General features: G+C 41.9%; 1 protein-coding gene across 5 annotated transcripts in view; it reads left to right on the forward strand.

Moving 5' to 3' along the window:
• Positions 1-3,753: 3,753 nt before the first annotated feature.
• LOC308684382 (epidermal growth factor receptor-like) overlaps positions 3,754-16,156 on the forward strand; it is a 41,925-nt gene continuing 29,522 nt past the window's right edge. For 3 of the 5 annotated variants that reach the window (XM_081355568.1, XM_081355567.1, XM_081355570.1), the window contains exon 1: positions 3,759-3,888. In XM_081355568.1, coding sequence (XP_081211694.1) covers positions 3,810-3,888 — 79 coding nt within the window. In that variant the 5' untranslated portion in view covers positions 3,759-3,809. Of the gene's footprint in view, positions 3,889-16,156 lie in introns of all 5 variants that reach the window. The other 2 variants (XM_081355569.1, XM_081355571.1) reach the window with 1 other exon arrangement.

Genomic DNA, 16,156 nt, shown 5'->3' on the forward strand with positions numbered 1-16,156 from the left:
TAACGACTTAAATGTATTCTTCTGGATGTGTAATAAATCGGTCAGCATCAGCCCGCCCCTTTTTCCTAATAATGGTGTCTGTGTATCAAATCTAGAGCGCTACGCGCATAGCGCTCTAGAATCTTTGCTGTGTATGTTCAAGCAACTCACTCGTCTCGCACGTTGAGCTGGCAATGTTTTACAGATGGTCTTGAAGTGGTAAGTGGGCAAAGCAACAAATCGGCATTGAATTAGTTATCGGATGATATTAAAAGGTAGTGGGATTATTTGTGGTTGACCTGGAAATTTTAACTTGATCAAAAAGTTATGGATTTGATATTAGCTGCGAATTCAGAGCATTAACTTAAGTTGTGTCAGTGTAACGTTATCGATAGCTAGCCTAGTCTAACTGTAAATTAGTTGGCTAACGTTACTGCCATACAAAGCCATAGTAACGTTATCTGATCGGTTTTGAAACATCTGTTCTGTTTTGTCTTGTGTCAAAGTCTCCAGCTGGTTCAATTGTTTTCAGTTTCATAGAAACGAGGGTGTTAAATTTGTTGTAGGCTAACTGCAAAACTCAAGGCATCGTTGATTACTTTTTTACATTTCTGTCAAATATTAACCATTTTCAAATAAACGGGGTAGTGTTAACCTTATTCAGCACTGAAATCTGTCAAACTTCTTTCAAAGTCCTTCATCACATATTAATATTAAAATAACTTAATTTCAGAGCACCACAAAGTCAGACCTCAGCACCTTTATGTACCTTTAATGTAAGATCGTTCTTAGGTCACATACCAATTTAAAATCATAACATAAAAACTGCAACGCTACTGTTTTTAAAATCATGTGTAGTAGGCCTAAGTGTACACAGTAAGTGTGTGTGTAAACATGCTTTAATGAAGTAGACTTCAAAAGCTTTTGAATTTGAGCTAACAGTTCTTTCATCAACCTGTCTTTTACATAAACTTAAAAAATAGATACTTTAACTTAGTCCTCAGATAGAGGAGGGTTGCTGCTAGCTCCGTTAAGGTATTTCTGTCCCTCCAAAACTGCATTGAAATGGTATGTTTAGCAGCCAGAATTTAAAAATTTTCAGGGGGAGAAACCCCCTGACCCCTCCTAACATGATCCATATCACCAGTCAGAAAACAATTGCAACGTCTCAGATTGTGCCCCCCCAGAATTTTGGCTTGCATGACGCCCCTGGTCTCCACTAAATTTCAACCATATTATTCCTTTTTGAGTCTCTTTACCAAGAACTTATATTAATGTATGAATTGAATAGTGATTGTGTGACCTATGATGAGGGAACAACTAGTGATACCCTTGGTAGTATCATCAAATGATAGCCTATAGCGATGTCATCAGGATACACATACACCGGTAGGCAGTGGCCCACCTTACCGGGTGACCGCTTCGTGGTCCACCAGAATGTATAGTTTACCCACCTCTTTTTTTACCACTACACCACTGAACGTCTTCATATGGATGTATCGCAATGGTGTGTTACTGTATTTATACATGAAACTTTGGTCTCTGACCTTTTACCACCATGTCGATTTATTTTGATTAACATGTGCGAGGGAGAGAGAGCAAGACAGCGTCTAGTTTGGAGACGGTGAAGTCTTGTTTACATTTCGCCTGGCTCCGAGAGAGAGTGCGAGGGCGCGCGTGACCGGGTCTCTCTCTCTCTGCTCGTTCTTTCAGTTAAACATGCGCCCTGTCACAAGCGCGGCAGTTCATCAACATTAGACGGTGTAATGAAGCGTGTGGGTTACTACATCCAACAACCGAACATTTTAACTTACCCTCTCGTAACTTCTGCATCCTTTAGCTTGGACTACAAAATTGCAGCGAGAAATAATAATGGCAGATTGCTCGAAGTGTTGAGCCGGTAGTCAATGTCCTTATTTGGCAGTTCCGCTGCAAATACTGTGACGTGATAGTTCAAAAAAACGTCATAGAGAACAGAAAAATCTGAACAGGTTGAAAAATATGACCAAAACAGAATATAAAGATATCAACGAAGCACCTGAAGAGAATAATTTCATCTTTTCTGTACTTCTAAACACTCCAAATATACAACAAAATGCATTTAAGGGCTAAAAAAGTGCATTTAGCATGATATGTCCCCTTTAAGAATATAGCCTGTTTTTCATGCAATAAACCCTTTAAAATGTGATTTTAAGCTCATTTATATTATTATTACTGTTATTATTTTTATTAATATTTTATTAATTTTATTAATTTTATTAATTGTATTAATTGTATTAATGCATGCAGCTGCCACACACAAATATAATGCAATTACAATATTTGATGATTTTATTTATTTATTGCAAAACTGTGCAGCCCTTTCCTATCTCTATCCATGATATTGATCCATAATAGAAGGATGATTGCATGAGAGATAGATGTATGGATATATATCTATACAGATGCACAAACAATATCAAACTATACAGATAAAATAGTACTGAATTATGTGTGTTACACACAAGTGTTCAACTAACCCTCTGTCTGTTACAATTAACCCCGCATATGGGGTAAGCTGAACATTTGCACTTCTGTCACTTTCAGTGCAACTGTATGAAAATGGAAGATCCTAGAAAAAAAAGCATTAAGTGTTCATTTGTAGCAGAGATGTGTATGTTGTTTGTGTAAAAAAGAAAGAAAGAAAAAAGACGAATCTAACTTAATTATTTTTTTAATAATTGGGCCAAACCCAAAATGTGTTAGGTTGTGCCCCGCTCTCCCCTACTAAGAAAAGTACTGGGCAATATAAGGTACTTGATACTTTTTCATCGATCAGGAAAATTCTCAGTTATTATTATTTTTGTAAATTTATAAATCAACTCTTATGTGTCTCCTAAAATATTCCTTTAGAATATAAATAAATTAGAGAGTGTTAAGACTATAGAACAATAAAATTAATATGGATAGAACAGTTCAGAAAATTTGGTCCTGGACAAGAGAAGTTGGAGTTCCTATTAAATCCCTTACTTTTGATTACAAACATGGCAAATCAGACTTGATTAGCAAATCTGGGAATTTGTTGAAATCCTTTCGAGACTGGGACACATAAGCATACTGGAATTTTTTTACTGAAATTGTTTTTGTCTTTTTATTTTATTTTATCATTGAGAAACAATTGAGATGGGGGATTATATATTGAGATTATATATTATTTAAATTATGTATAAATATATAGCTACTATATACATGCAAATATTTCGCAAATACATGCATGTGTGTATTTATACACTGAACAAAATTATAAATGCAACACTTTTGTTTTTGCCTCCCCTTTTTCATGAGCTGAACTCAAAGATCTAAGACTTTTTCTATGTACACAAAAGACCAATTTCTCTCAAATATCGTTCACAAATCTGTCTAAATCTGTGTTAGTGAGCACTTCTCCTTTGCCGAGATAATCCATCCACCTCACAGGTGTGGCATATCAAGATGTTGATTAGACATGCATGTGGAGGTCCTGGGCTGGTGTGGTTACACGTGGTCTGCAGTTGTGAGGCTGGTTGGATGTAATGCCAAATTCTCTGAAATGCCTTTGGAGACGGCTTATTTTATTTGGAATATGAATGCTGATGTTACAAACTCCCAGATCAATAATAGCCTACTGTAGCCTCTCTACCTGAATCACACCGTCTGAACTGCACGCGCACGATTCTCCCCGCTGCTGAAGGGCACGAGCGCGGAGGAGGAGCTGTCAAAGTTTACAGCCAAGTCTCTGGACATTTAGAACCCCCCGAAAGAAGAGCTCTTCAAACCACGGAGTGAAGTCTGAGAGGTTTGAAACATAAGAAATGGCAGGACCAACTGAGCTGGGATTGATTTTTACCTTTCTGCTCTCAGGGAGCCTCTGTGCGACGCCGGAAAAGAAAGGTAGGAGACACTCAGTATTATGAAACGGCTTGTTGTGTAAGATTAAACCTTCATCTTTGAATGCTCTCCGGTAGATCTAGATGGGATCGTCGCACATACCTTCAGAGATGTGTGTGCGCTTAGAGGAACCTCAGTCAGTCAGCGTGGGAACAGTGGGAGTTTGTGTTCACTGTCCCACAGAGAACTTACTCTTGGACTCGATTAGTCTTTTAAATTACGTTTTTATTCAACGTGACATTTACAGACAATAATACTCCTTCTGGAGGAACCTGAGGTTGAGTCTATAGTTCACACAGGGATCAGCCCAAATTTTAAGGCTCTATAACCCCACCCCATACTTTTAATAAGGTTGTGATTTCTTTGCGTTCATTAGTGAACAGGGGTGCGTTCTCCGAAACTACCTTAACGCTACGTCGTTATTAAGTTGTACCTTAAGAAGTACCTTATCGTTAATACGTGGTTTCTGAAACCTTCTTAGTTAAGTATACCTTCTGTAAGTCATACGTTCGTAAGGTTGGTCTGGAGCGCTCTTAGCTATACCTTATCACTGCTGACGGTTCATACCGCTAGTGGCCACCACTACGCAAAAAGCTTTTTTACATCGCAGTTTAATTACACATAGAAAATTGTATATGAACATTTAATATAAAATCTGATTAAGTATTAAAATTACATTTTTACTTTACTTTAAAATTTTACACATAAAATACTTAAGTTGTTATAGCCTACATCCAGTGTATGGAAGTGTTTTCATTAATAAAGTTTCCATATACTAATGGTTGTTAGCTTTTTTAATTACTATCCTAAGGCACATCAGCTGGCGAACCATTTGACAGAAAAGGCTTAGGAGTCTATATAAAGAAAGATGAGTTGCACAAACTTTATAGCTATGGCAGCGAGACAGCGAGTACTTGTTTTAAATCAAAGACGGCGCCGTCCGCGGAGCCAGTTAGTGTATGTCAACTACATGGCTGGTGGATAATCAGCATACGTTGTGGAGAACATTTACACACTCATGGCCGTGAGGGTTTGGGATTGCACACTTGCTAAATTATAAACACATACTCATATTTATTTCTGCATGTACATATTTCAATGAGCCCCGATAAATGCAGTTTGTACTATTTCTAAAACGCTTCTTTATAAAGAACATTGTTTTCTCAATACTTTACCTATACCGCTGTGAAGGAAAGAGCGCACAATCGATCATCGAGGCATCGATATCAACCTATTCAGCGCCTCCACCATGGACAGCGCCTGCTAAGGTCGAACTTAAGAAGGTTTACCTTAAGCAACATCCTAAGGTATAGTTCGGAGAACACACGTAGGAAAGGTATACCTGTAGTTAAGGTGTACCTTTTGAGTCTTCGTAGCGCGCTAAGAGACAACGTTATCGGAGAACGCACCCCTGGCGTGATTTATATACGGTAGTTGAGGCGAAGAGAAGAGGATATTGCCTTGAACTACTTCTTCACTATAGATTAAACAGCTGTAATAATACTCTAAAATGTGCTTCATGTGGCAAATTGACATGTTTTATTCAAGTCAAAATATTACTTTTATGAAAAAAATTAACATATGGTGACGCTTAAGGTTTCGGTTGTTAACATTAGTTAACTACATTAGTTAACGTGACTAATTTACTAATATTAGTTAATGTTGATCTCAACATTTACTACATTATTTCTTTTCCATCTTTTTTTTTTATTATTATTCAAAGTGGCTGAAAAACTCCAGTGAACATCAGCAGGATATGAATTTTGAATTAAATTTAGTTTTTAATTTAAGTGTGTTGACTTTTTTTTTTTTTTTTTTTAATTGAATGCCATTTGTTGTTACCTGAAGGATTTCTACCTGATCCAACCCTGAAAATGACTTTTGTCGGTTTAACAAAATGTAGTCAGGTAAGTCATAATTAGGGCCCGAGCACCGATGGTGTGAGGACCCTCTTGGAATTGCTCTGTTTATAAACATTATATTTGACTTCATATTGCATGAAGCTTCATTAGGTTATCTAAAATGCGTGCTAATGTGCTGGTCCACCACATTTTCTTTGATGTGAATCCAATTAACTAAAGCCATTTATTTAATCTATGATGTTAGTGTAAGAGTTTGTCACATTTATTCGATTTGTTTAAAGTGTGTTTATATGTCACTCTGCATATTATTTCGACGGTCTCAGGGGTGTCCTGTGTGTAAACACATGGCTCTGCCAATACTGACAGATGGGACACAAATCACTTTATTACAGTCTGCTTCCTCAATAGGACTCATTCAGGTTTACAGTCACGGTGCCAAGAGAGGAATCTCCTCCCTTTATTATAAGTTCTGTTTTGACAGTCATCAGTGACGTTACCTTTTCATGCAGATTTTGGTTTGTTTGAATTGCTTTCTACTACATTTGCAATTTATATAGTGTGAGTCTATTGAACACATTTACGTGGTCACTCATTATCATTGTGAAATGCACTGATTGCCAGTTTTTTTTTTTTTTTTATTGTACTTTGCCACCTAATTAAAGTAGCTTTCAAGCATACATCCCCAATAGTACAGACAGAACTCCTAATTTCTTCTGAAAAAGGGATGGGCTATAAAGCAAAGCTTGTCACATCAAAGTGGATAAGCTTGTATTCTTTAAACTTAAGTTTTTTTAGTTTTGTTCCAATTTCCTTGGACCCAATTTATTCCAAAATGAGAAAGTCCCTAATAACTTGCCCTCATTGTATATTTTTAATTGGGTTTGTCTACAGGCACTGAGATTTAATCTAGTCCATCTGAGAGAGTTGCTCTCACAGGTCTTCTTCAGACACATCCAGACGGCTCAGAGATGACTCAAAGTTAAAGCATACAAATACGTGTGAGATGAGCTTTAGTTGTGTTTGCCGGGTCTGGGGCTTTGACTGGTTTAGTAGTAAAGGTGTAGGAATGAGGTTTGTCTGCATGTTTATACTGTACAGTATGTCTGGAAAAGTCAAAGTCTTATTATACTTTTTAGTAAAATGCTGCTCTTCTCACGAAGTAAAGGTTAAACCTCTTGTGATCCTTCTCTGTTTAACAGTCCAAAGGTACAAGTTACATTAGTATTTCACCCTCTTTTTCCACCATAATATAGTTTCTTAAAGCATTTTAATTCTGCAGAACTGCTGCAGAAAACCATATTCACCCTTATGTTGTTCCAAACCTGCATGATTTTATTTCTTCTGTGGGAACACAAAGAAAGATATTGTGAAACATGTGTTTTATTCCATACAGTGAAAGTCAATGGGGTCCAAAACAACACTGGACCCCAATGATTTTCATTGTTCGGACAAAAACAGTTGAAACATTCTTCAAAATTGCTTAGGCTATGTTCAGACTGCCAGCAAAAATCCAGATCCAGATGGGTTTTGAAGGTCCGGACAGCAAAAATAAATAAATAAATAAATAAAATAAATGAAAACAATTTTTAGGTGGTTTGAAATGTGATTCCAATGCAATTTTTACAGATGTGTCTGAGTCTGAATGCTCTGGCTGCTCAAATCTGATTTTAAATAGTTTTTGCATCACTCTTACCATACACACAATGATATCGTCAAAACTGGTGAGGAACACGGTATTCATACACGGTATTCAAACAGTATGTCCAAAGATTTCAGCCGTGACTACATCAGAGTATACTTCAGTCTTAGTCTTAGTTTTGCACCACAACTCAACAGGATTTGAGGAGTGAGATGATGCATCTCCATTTTTCCTGTATTCTTTCTGAAAGCCTCGCCACATAGGTGTGAATGTCTACGCCATTACCAAAGCAACCCATGCGGATACCGGTAGATTGGTTATATCTGAACTCGTGAATCTTATTTGATCACTTGCAAATTATAGTGTGGGCATTCTGCCTGAACAGATCTGATTCGAGAAAAAATCTAATCCTTTTGAGTCTTCGTAGCGCGCTAAGAGACAACGTTATCGGAGAACTCAGCCCAAGAGAAAACGTTTAAACTTTTCATTTTACATCATCATGAGCACTCAGCAACAATTAGTCCCATTGTCTAACAATCTCAGATGGCTAGACAACATAGCTTTTTCATATGGATTAGTTTTACGATCTCTTTATGAACTTTTTGAAGTGTCAAAGTGATAGCATGTCAATGGAGGGACAGGAATCTCTCAGATTTCATTAAAAAATATCTTAATTTGTGTTCTGAAGATTGACGGAAGTCAAGTTTGGAACGACATGAGAGTGAGTAAATGATGACAATTTTCAGTTTTGGGTGAACTATCCCTTTAAGGTTTTTAAATCACCAAAAAAAAAAAAACAGATTCCATGGGATAATTTGTACTTTTTAAATGATTATACATCTCTACATAAATATAGTGTCAAATGGACAGTTTTTTTTTTCTCAGCGACAATCTGATTTCTCGATTCATTTGCAAGAGCTTTGCTTGTTGCCTACAAATGCTTATTTTTGCAAATCCATTGACACAAGCCTCCACCTACTGATAGGCCACTCACTCCACGTGCCTCTCAATAATGTTTATTCTATTTCCGCATTATTGTTTAGACTATAAAATGAGTTGCAGAATGCCTTGAAACCTCAAAATCTCTTCACTATCCTGATTTGCTGTCCGATTGTCCTCATCTGTCACACTGTTTGCACACGCTTTGCATGACCCAGTGATCGGTTTTGCAGACGGCCGGCTGTAATTTCTCTCAGCAAAACCCAATGCCCAGCGTCAATTTCCTGTCTTTAATATCTGCATTCTTCCCCCTCCACCTCGGCTAAGTTTTCATCATCCGTCCTGAACGCTCTTTCAAGAGTTACCAGAGCCCACTCACGGCTCCATATTGAGTTCCCGGGAGGGCGATTGTAAAAAACTGTCCGTTACTAAGGGGCCTTCGGCATGTGAAGGCTGGTTGTTTCTGGGTCTTGATGCCTCTCCCCGGTGATCGGCTTTTCCCAGAATCACATCTGCTGAAGCGGTTGGAGTTTCAAGAGCTGCGGAGAAAGTCAAACGAGCAGACCTCCTGCTTTGATAAACTGTTGAGCAGTTTCCTAAAACTGGCGAAGAAGTCAGTGCCTCATTTTGCTGGAGTGACTCTCTCTCTCTTTGGCAGAGAACAATGAGGGTTTTCTTCAAGCAGTTTTTGAATGTTTCTCCATACGACCGCTATAAAGGAAAGAGCTGTGTGACAGAAGTGTCATGTTTTTGAGTTCCTTTGTTGTTCACAGTCGTGTGGCGGCTCTGACCGTTTGATTGCGATGACAGCGACTGAGCTTGAAATGGCCAGAATCTATTTAGAGATAAACGCTTTGATTACCTGTGACAGTCTTTCTTTCTCTTTCTTTCTTTCTTTCTTTCTTTCTTATCTCTCTTATCGTCTCTGCATGTTATCACACATGCTAATTCTCAAGCTAATTCTGTGATGTTTGCCAGCTCACGGGAAGTCTATGTTTGGAAACATTGAACCTGCACGTCATGGAGTTTATAGTATTTCCATTATTGAGTGAGCCACTGTGATGGAAAGAGACCTTGGAATCCAGGCTGGAAAAAAATAAACGTTCCTTGTCGTTCTTGACATCTCAGTAGGGTGTGGCTTCATGTGAGAAGCTGCCGTTTCTGAAAATCCCACATCATTCCTCATCACATTTAATTGACCAATAGAAAAGACCACTGTGTAATTCCTTTTATTTATTCCAAGGTAGGGAAAGGGAACAGAATCTTGTTTAAAACTAATTGCCAAGTGCCAAGTTCTTAGAAATGGTATATATGTGTGTGTGTATATATATATATATATATATATATATATATATATATATATATATATATATGTATATAACTATCACACACAGGTGAAACTCAAAAAATTTGAATATCGTGCAAAAGTGATAATTTTGATGATTATGGCTTACAGCTTATGAAAACCCCAAATTCAAAATCTCAGAAAATTTGAATATTACCTGAAATCAATAAGAAAAAGGATTTTAAGAAAATGTCGGCCCTCTGAAAAGTATAATCATGCATATGTATATAGTTATATATACTAAATATATTAGTTTCACCTTTTAATTTGAATTACTGAAATACACAAACTTTTGCACGATTTTCAAATTTTTCGAGTTTCACCTGTATAGGATTTATTTATTACCAAACAAACGATTTATTATTTTTTAATTAATGAAAAAAAAACACACACACAAAAAAAACATTTAACTATCCTAAATAGGTAAACTTGTCTGGCATTTCAAGAGACAACTTGGATTTGGTGACAATTTTTTAAATATTAATAATGTTTTAACAAAATTAAGAAAAAAAATATTAGGCCACTTAAGTTTTCAGTTTCAAAAACACCATTATAAATTTATTTTATATTATTTTATTATATATATATATATATATATATATATATATATATATATATATATATAGGATATAATGTCTATATAATAATCTAGACGCACCTCTAGACCAAACAAACACAGTCTGACAAAAAAAAAACACTGGTCCGTGCGATATAAAAGAAATCAAGAGATGCGGTTTGCAGAAGCCAAGGCTAAATCATAATATGAGTCAAAAACGTCCAAGAGTTCAAATATGGTAGTCCCAAAAGCGAGATTGCATGTCTCGCCTGCAAGGTCTCGCAGCAAGTGTTGATTTGCAAAGTGGATCTAATCCCAGACGTCCCACTATTCATTAGATAATTATTTGGTTAATTTGAACGACGAGTAGTCGAGTAACTCGAGTATTGTTTTGATAAGAAATCGACTAGCAGAAATCAGTAGTCGTGCAACCCCTACTATCTATCTATCTATCTATCTATCTATCGTAATAATGTAGGCTATGATTTGCAAAATTGAAACCTGCTGCGTCTGTGTGTAGATGAGAGTATCAAAGTGTATGCGCGTTGTGCACACGCTACATTGATTATGGCCAAGCATGCGCCCTTAAAATAGTATATGAATAACATGCGCAACGCGCCACTGACTTTAAACTAGTTTTTTCGGTCAGTGGCGGAATTGTTTTCTAAACCTGTAAAATAGCATGAGGGAACGTTTGTGCCGGAACACGCCTCCTCTTTGCGCTGAACCGCCCCCGGGGAGCACAAGTGTATTTCTTAGTTAACCGACGTGCGTCTGTGGAGGGAAAAGTCCGCTGTGCGCGGGTGCAAAATAGGAATGATACATGCGTCGGTGTACAAAGTCAATTGCGCTGGGTGGGAATTGTGCGGGGGCGAGATAGGGCCCAAGAACTCAACAGGACTGTGCTCTTCTTTTCACTTGCACAGTTGGAATAATAAGTCAACTTGTAAGCTTAAGTTTTAGCACATTCATTAGCCAGCATTGGCTCACACTAAAGAAATAAAGACAAAAGCTAGCCAGGGATTTTGTCTCATAAAACAGTTTTCTTCACTTACTTGACATGACACATTTTCTGGAAGTTCACTTTGAAGTTTTCAAAACCCTACTGACCTCACTGGCTCCCTGGTTGCTGTATTAAAATATAATGTCCTTCTCAACTTTGCCTAGTCATCTGATGTTAGCCCTGAGGACAGTAATGTTGGGTTTCATACACCATTGGGAATGAACTGGCTGGATTTGGGATGGAACATTGTTTCAACTCATATCCAGCCATACACAGCAACAAAAGAAGTTGTACATAATGTTGTAAGTCAGTAAGTTATCTTAACTTGACACTGATGAGAACAGTGCATCTTTGTTACTATAAAAACACAGATGCAGTGTTTACTTCTTGAGAAGAAAGAGACACAAATCAAATCTGAGGACAGAAAGAAGACAACCAATGAATCAGCTCTTGGCTCCCTCTGGTTCTTCCAAAATGATGAATAAAGCCCACGACTGTGTAAGCACCAGTGATTCCATTAGCAACTCAATGGGTAACGGATCTGAGAATCATGATTGGGCACATTTTGTTCACATGGTCAACATAAGATGAATGTTCTCTAGTTTTGTAGCTTTCCAATAGATTAATTTGGGTCATTCTGACAATTTGGTGCCATTTAGGTTCCTAATAGCTACAAGTTATAATGTTCTACTGATTAAGCCCAAAAGCCACCAAGTTAGGAATGACCTATAGTTGCATGAAATCCTGCAGACGTGATCTCACTGCAACTTGATCACAAGTCCACAAGGAAGATGTGAAATGCTAGCGTGCTAATGTTTCGCTAATGTTACAACTAGGTGCTCAAAAGTCCCTTTCTCCAGCATTCCAGCCCTGGGCCTCAGGATAAACAAAGTCAAAGATTTGCAAAGTGTAACTGGAGATGTACACCGAGTTGTTAAGAGAGATAAACATTTGCCTCAGTTTAGGTCCAGTTTAGAAACATTTGTCTCTCTCAGGAGTTTTCATAGAAAAAAGTGTGATGCTTTGCGAGATGACTGACCTTAAATTGATTATCCATACAGTTCTAAAAAAAAAAAAAAAAAAAAACAACAACAATCCAATCTAAGAACACAGTGTCCATCAGATTCAATTTATATCTCCTGTGTAGATGAAAAAGAGTGGGCAAAATGTTATTTTCTAATGGAGACATTTTGCTAAAATTACACCATAAATACCATTATGGTGATGAATGTTCCCTATGGTTGGGCACTTGGAACTTCAATTATATTATTGTAAGTCTCCTCCTACTGATGCAGCGATGCAACAAGAAATCACAGTTATTTGGTTCTCTTACGAGAGGTTCTCTCGTATTGCGTAAGCTTGCTTACGCAGCGGGAAAAGTCTTCTTTTCTCGAGATACTGAAGCCAAAAATTATCCTTAATTTCATATTTTGTCAACGCAGTGCAGCTGCGGGCAGCTGAGCTAGAGCGGCATACTGCACGCTCATTGGCTGCCGCGCGGCAACTGCTTAAGCCTACCAGCGAGCGTGGCGTGACGTCACGCCCAATGAGGGCGCGCGCGCCCAAGTGCGTCACAGCCCGCCAGAATGGGCGGCGTCAGAGCGTATATAAGGAAGGCTCGTAGGCTATATTCTCTGATTTCTGTCTTTTTAGCGAAGCACTCGCATCGCTGAACTCTGGGAGGAAGCCGTCGCCGTTGCCCTGCAAGGAACAGCTAACGAGCCAGCTTAGGACAGCCTGAGGAAGCCGGTCGAGTCTTCGCCGCCTTCAGCCTGCCGTGCCAGCTCAGCTATCCGGCGATATCCTTTCATTGCAAGCTCTTTGTGTGTGTGTTTTGCTTCCGCAGCACTATCTAAAAGAGCAGAGGCGTTGTTGCAAATGCCTCGCACCACGTGCGGCTCATGCCGCTCTTCGCTCAGCGACAGAGACCGCCATCTTACCTGCGCTCTCTGCCTGGGCCGGGACCACGCAGCCGTCGCGCTTTCCACGGGCGGCTGCGCCTTCTGTGAAGAGCTGCCGATGTCGACCCTGCGGGCTCGACTCGCCCTTTTCACAGACCCTGCTCCTACCGTCGTTGGGCCGCGAAAAAGAAGCGCCGCTCTCAACGACCACCGGAGCCTGAGACTCGAGCCAGCGCCTCACCGGAGCCTCTCCCGCGGGCCTCGCTCTCTCCTTCTCCGCCCCCGCTTCCCGACGCGCAGCCGACGGCTCTCGCCCTCGATGCCGTCGCCTCAGGGGATGAAGCGGATGACGACGCGCTACTGGACACATGCTCGTTAATGGCGTCGGACAGCGAGGGATGGTCCGGCTCTGTCCGCTCCGCCTCCTCTACCAGAACGTCCAGCAGGACTCACGCCAGTATGGACGCCGAGCTTCTCCGCCTCCTCACACTGGCAGTCGAGCACCTGGGCCTCGAATGGTCTCCGCCGGCGGTGCCCCCGCCCAACAGGCTCGATGGATGCTTCCTGCCCGCCAGTCGACAAGCTCCAGCGTCCAGACCAGCGCCTTTTCTACCGGAGCTTCACGAGGAGCTTGCTAAATCGTGGAACGCTCCAGTTTCAACCAGACTCCGCTCTCCGGCCTCATCAACTCTCTCCCGCGTTGATGGAGCCGCGGGGAAAGGGTATGACCGGATCCCACCGGTCGAACAGGCGGTTGCAGCGCATCTTTGCCCCCCATCCGCGAGATGGCGCTCAAAGACTGCCCTCCCGTCTAAGGCCTGCAGGACTACTTCGGCGTTTGCCAGCCGCGCTTTCTCCGCTGCTGGGCAAGCCGCCTCAGCCCTGCATACAATGGCGGTCCTTCAAGTTCTCCAAGCCGACCTCCTCCGCCAGCTCGACGAGGGAGAACTGGATAAGTCTGCCTTGACCGACCTGCGCAGTGCGACGGACCTTTCCCTTCGCACGACGAAGACAGCGGCCCAAGCTATCGGACGTTCCATGGCTTCCAAGTCCTCCTAGCACTCGTCGGGAGGAAAAGACGGTTGAGTCCCGCTGCGGCCGGACCGCCGTCAAAGCTAACTTGTATCCCTCTGCCAGTCCCCTTGATAAAGGCTACTGCAGTAGTGTCCACCGCAGCCAACGAGCCAGTTTCTCAACTCTCTCGCCTGCCCACAAACGCCGTTTTTACGGCGACCCAGATAAATCAAGTAAAGAGTGTAAAATCTGGTCATTCGGCTCACGCCGTCAGTGTTATGAGTGTAGTAAACATGCCCACGTCCCAGTGTTCATTGCTACACACAAGCACAATCTCCCCTGTGTTACCCACAGAGTGCACTCACATAAAGCGCGCTACGGCCGCTCGAGTGTTAGTGGTAGGTCACGTGCCCACTCCCCAGTGCTCACACCAACACAGTGCCCGCTCTGTCTCACACATTCGGGGACCAGAACACTCCGCCACCGGCTGTGTGTTAATAAAGAGCCCTGTGCCCGCTACACAGCACGCACACTCTCATGTAAACACTTACGAGCCCGCACCGCGAGCCGTCACACACAACGCTCTATCACAGCGTCACTCAGCCGGCTGCCGCTATCAGCGAGCCCCCGTCTCCCCTCACTGCCACTGCGCGACTCGCGCACATACCGCCACAGGCTCCCTGTCCCGCGCTGTGCGGCGGGCGGGACCCGGAGGCGATTCGACCCCTAGCTATGAGTGCGAATGCATGGAAAGCTATTCCGGGAGTGTCGAAGTGGGTACTAAACACAGTGATAAAGGGCTATTCGCTTCAATTCGCTCGCCGCCCCCCGCGCTTTCGCGCCCGGGTCGAGACTCAAGTGAAGGCGGATGCAGCTCATCTGCTTCGCGCAGAAATAGCGAATTTGCTGCACAAAGGGGCGATAGAACGAGTTCACCCTCCGGTTACCGAGGCAGGCTTATACAGCCGTTATTTCCTCGTACCCAAGAAGGGCGGAGCGCTCAGACCTATATTAGATCTGAGATATTTGAACAAAGCGCTCGTGAAACGGCCGTTCAAAATGCTCACGACCAGTCAAATCCTCGCGCAGATTCGCCCGGGGGACTGGTTCATCTCTCTCGATCTGAAAGACGCGTATTTTCAGATTCAGATTATACCCCGTCACAGGCCATTCTTGATATTCGCCTTCGACGGTCAGGTATATCAGTACACCGTCCTGCCGTTCGGTCTGTCCCTGGCACCCCGTACATTTACGAAGTGCATGGATGCGGCTCTCGCACCCCTGAAATCAAAGGGAATGCGAATTCTGAACTATCTGGACGATTGGCTCATTATAGCGCACTCAACAGAGGAACTAGTTTCTCACAGGAAAGCGCTTCTCAATCATTTGGAAAGCCTGGGTCTTTCCGTGAACTGGGACAAGAGCTCTCTAACCCCCAGCCAGTCTATCACTTTTCTGGGTATAGATCTGGATTCGGCGGCGATGACGGCCAGATTGTCAGCACAGCGCGCACGCTGTGTTCGACACCTCGCCGCTTCCATTCAAGTGGGAAAAGTTTTTCCCCTGAAAATCTTTCAGAGGCTTTTGGGCCATATGGCGTCAGCCGCAGCGGTCCTGCAGCTGGGTTTACTTCGAATGCGCCCGCTTCAATGCTGGCTAAAGTCAGAAGTGCCCCGCAAAGCATGGTTTTCGGGCCGTGCACCAGTCAGAGTGACTCAGCGCTGTGTCTCAGCCCTGCAGCCCTGGCTGGCGGCCGAATAGTATCAGCGGGGAGTGACGATGGGGGTCATCGCACACCGCAAAGTGGTCTCGACAGACGCGTCCAACATGGGTTGGGGAGCGACTCACGAGGGCAGTCCGATTTGCGGCCCATGGTCGAATACGGAGAGAAGCCTTCACATAAACTGTCTAGAGATGCTGGCGGTCGAGAAAGCGCTGAGGCACTTTCTACCGCTTCTATGGGGACACCATGTGCTAGTTCGCTCGGACAACATGTCAGTGGTGTCTTACGT

This window comes from Scardinius erythrophthalmus (genome assembly GCF_964197995.2).
Source record: "Scardinius erythrophthalmus genome assembly, chromosome: 24".
NCBI lineage: Eukaryota > Metazoa > Chordata > Actinopteri > Cypriniformes > Leuciscidae > Scardinius > Scardinius erythrophthalmus.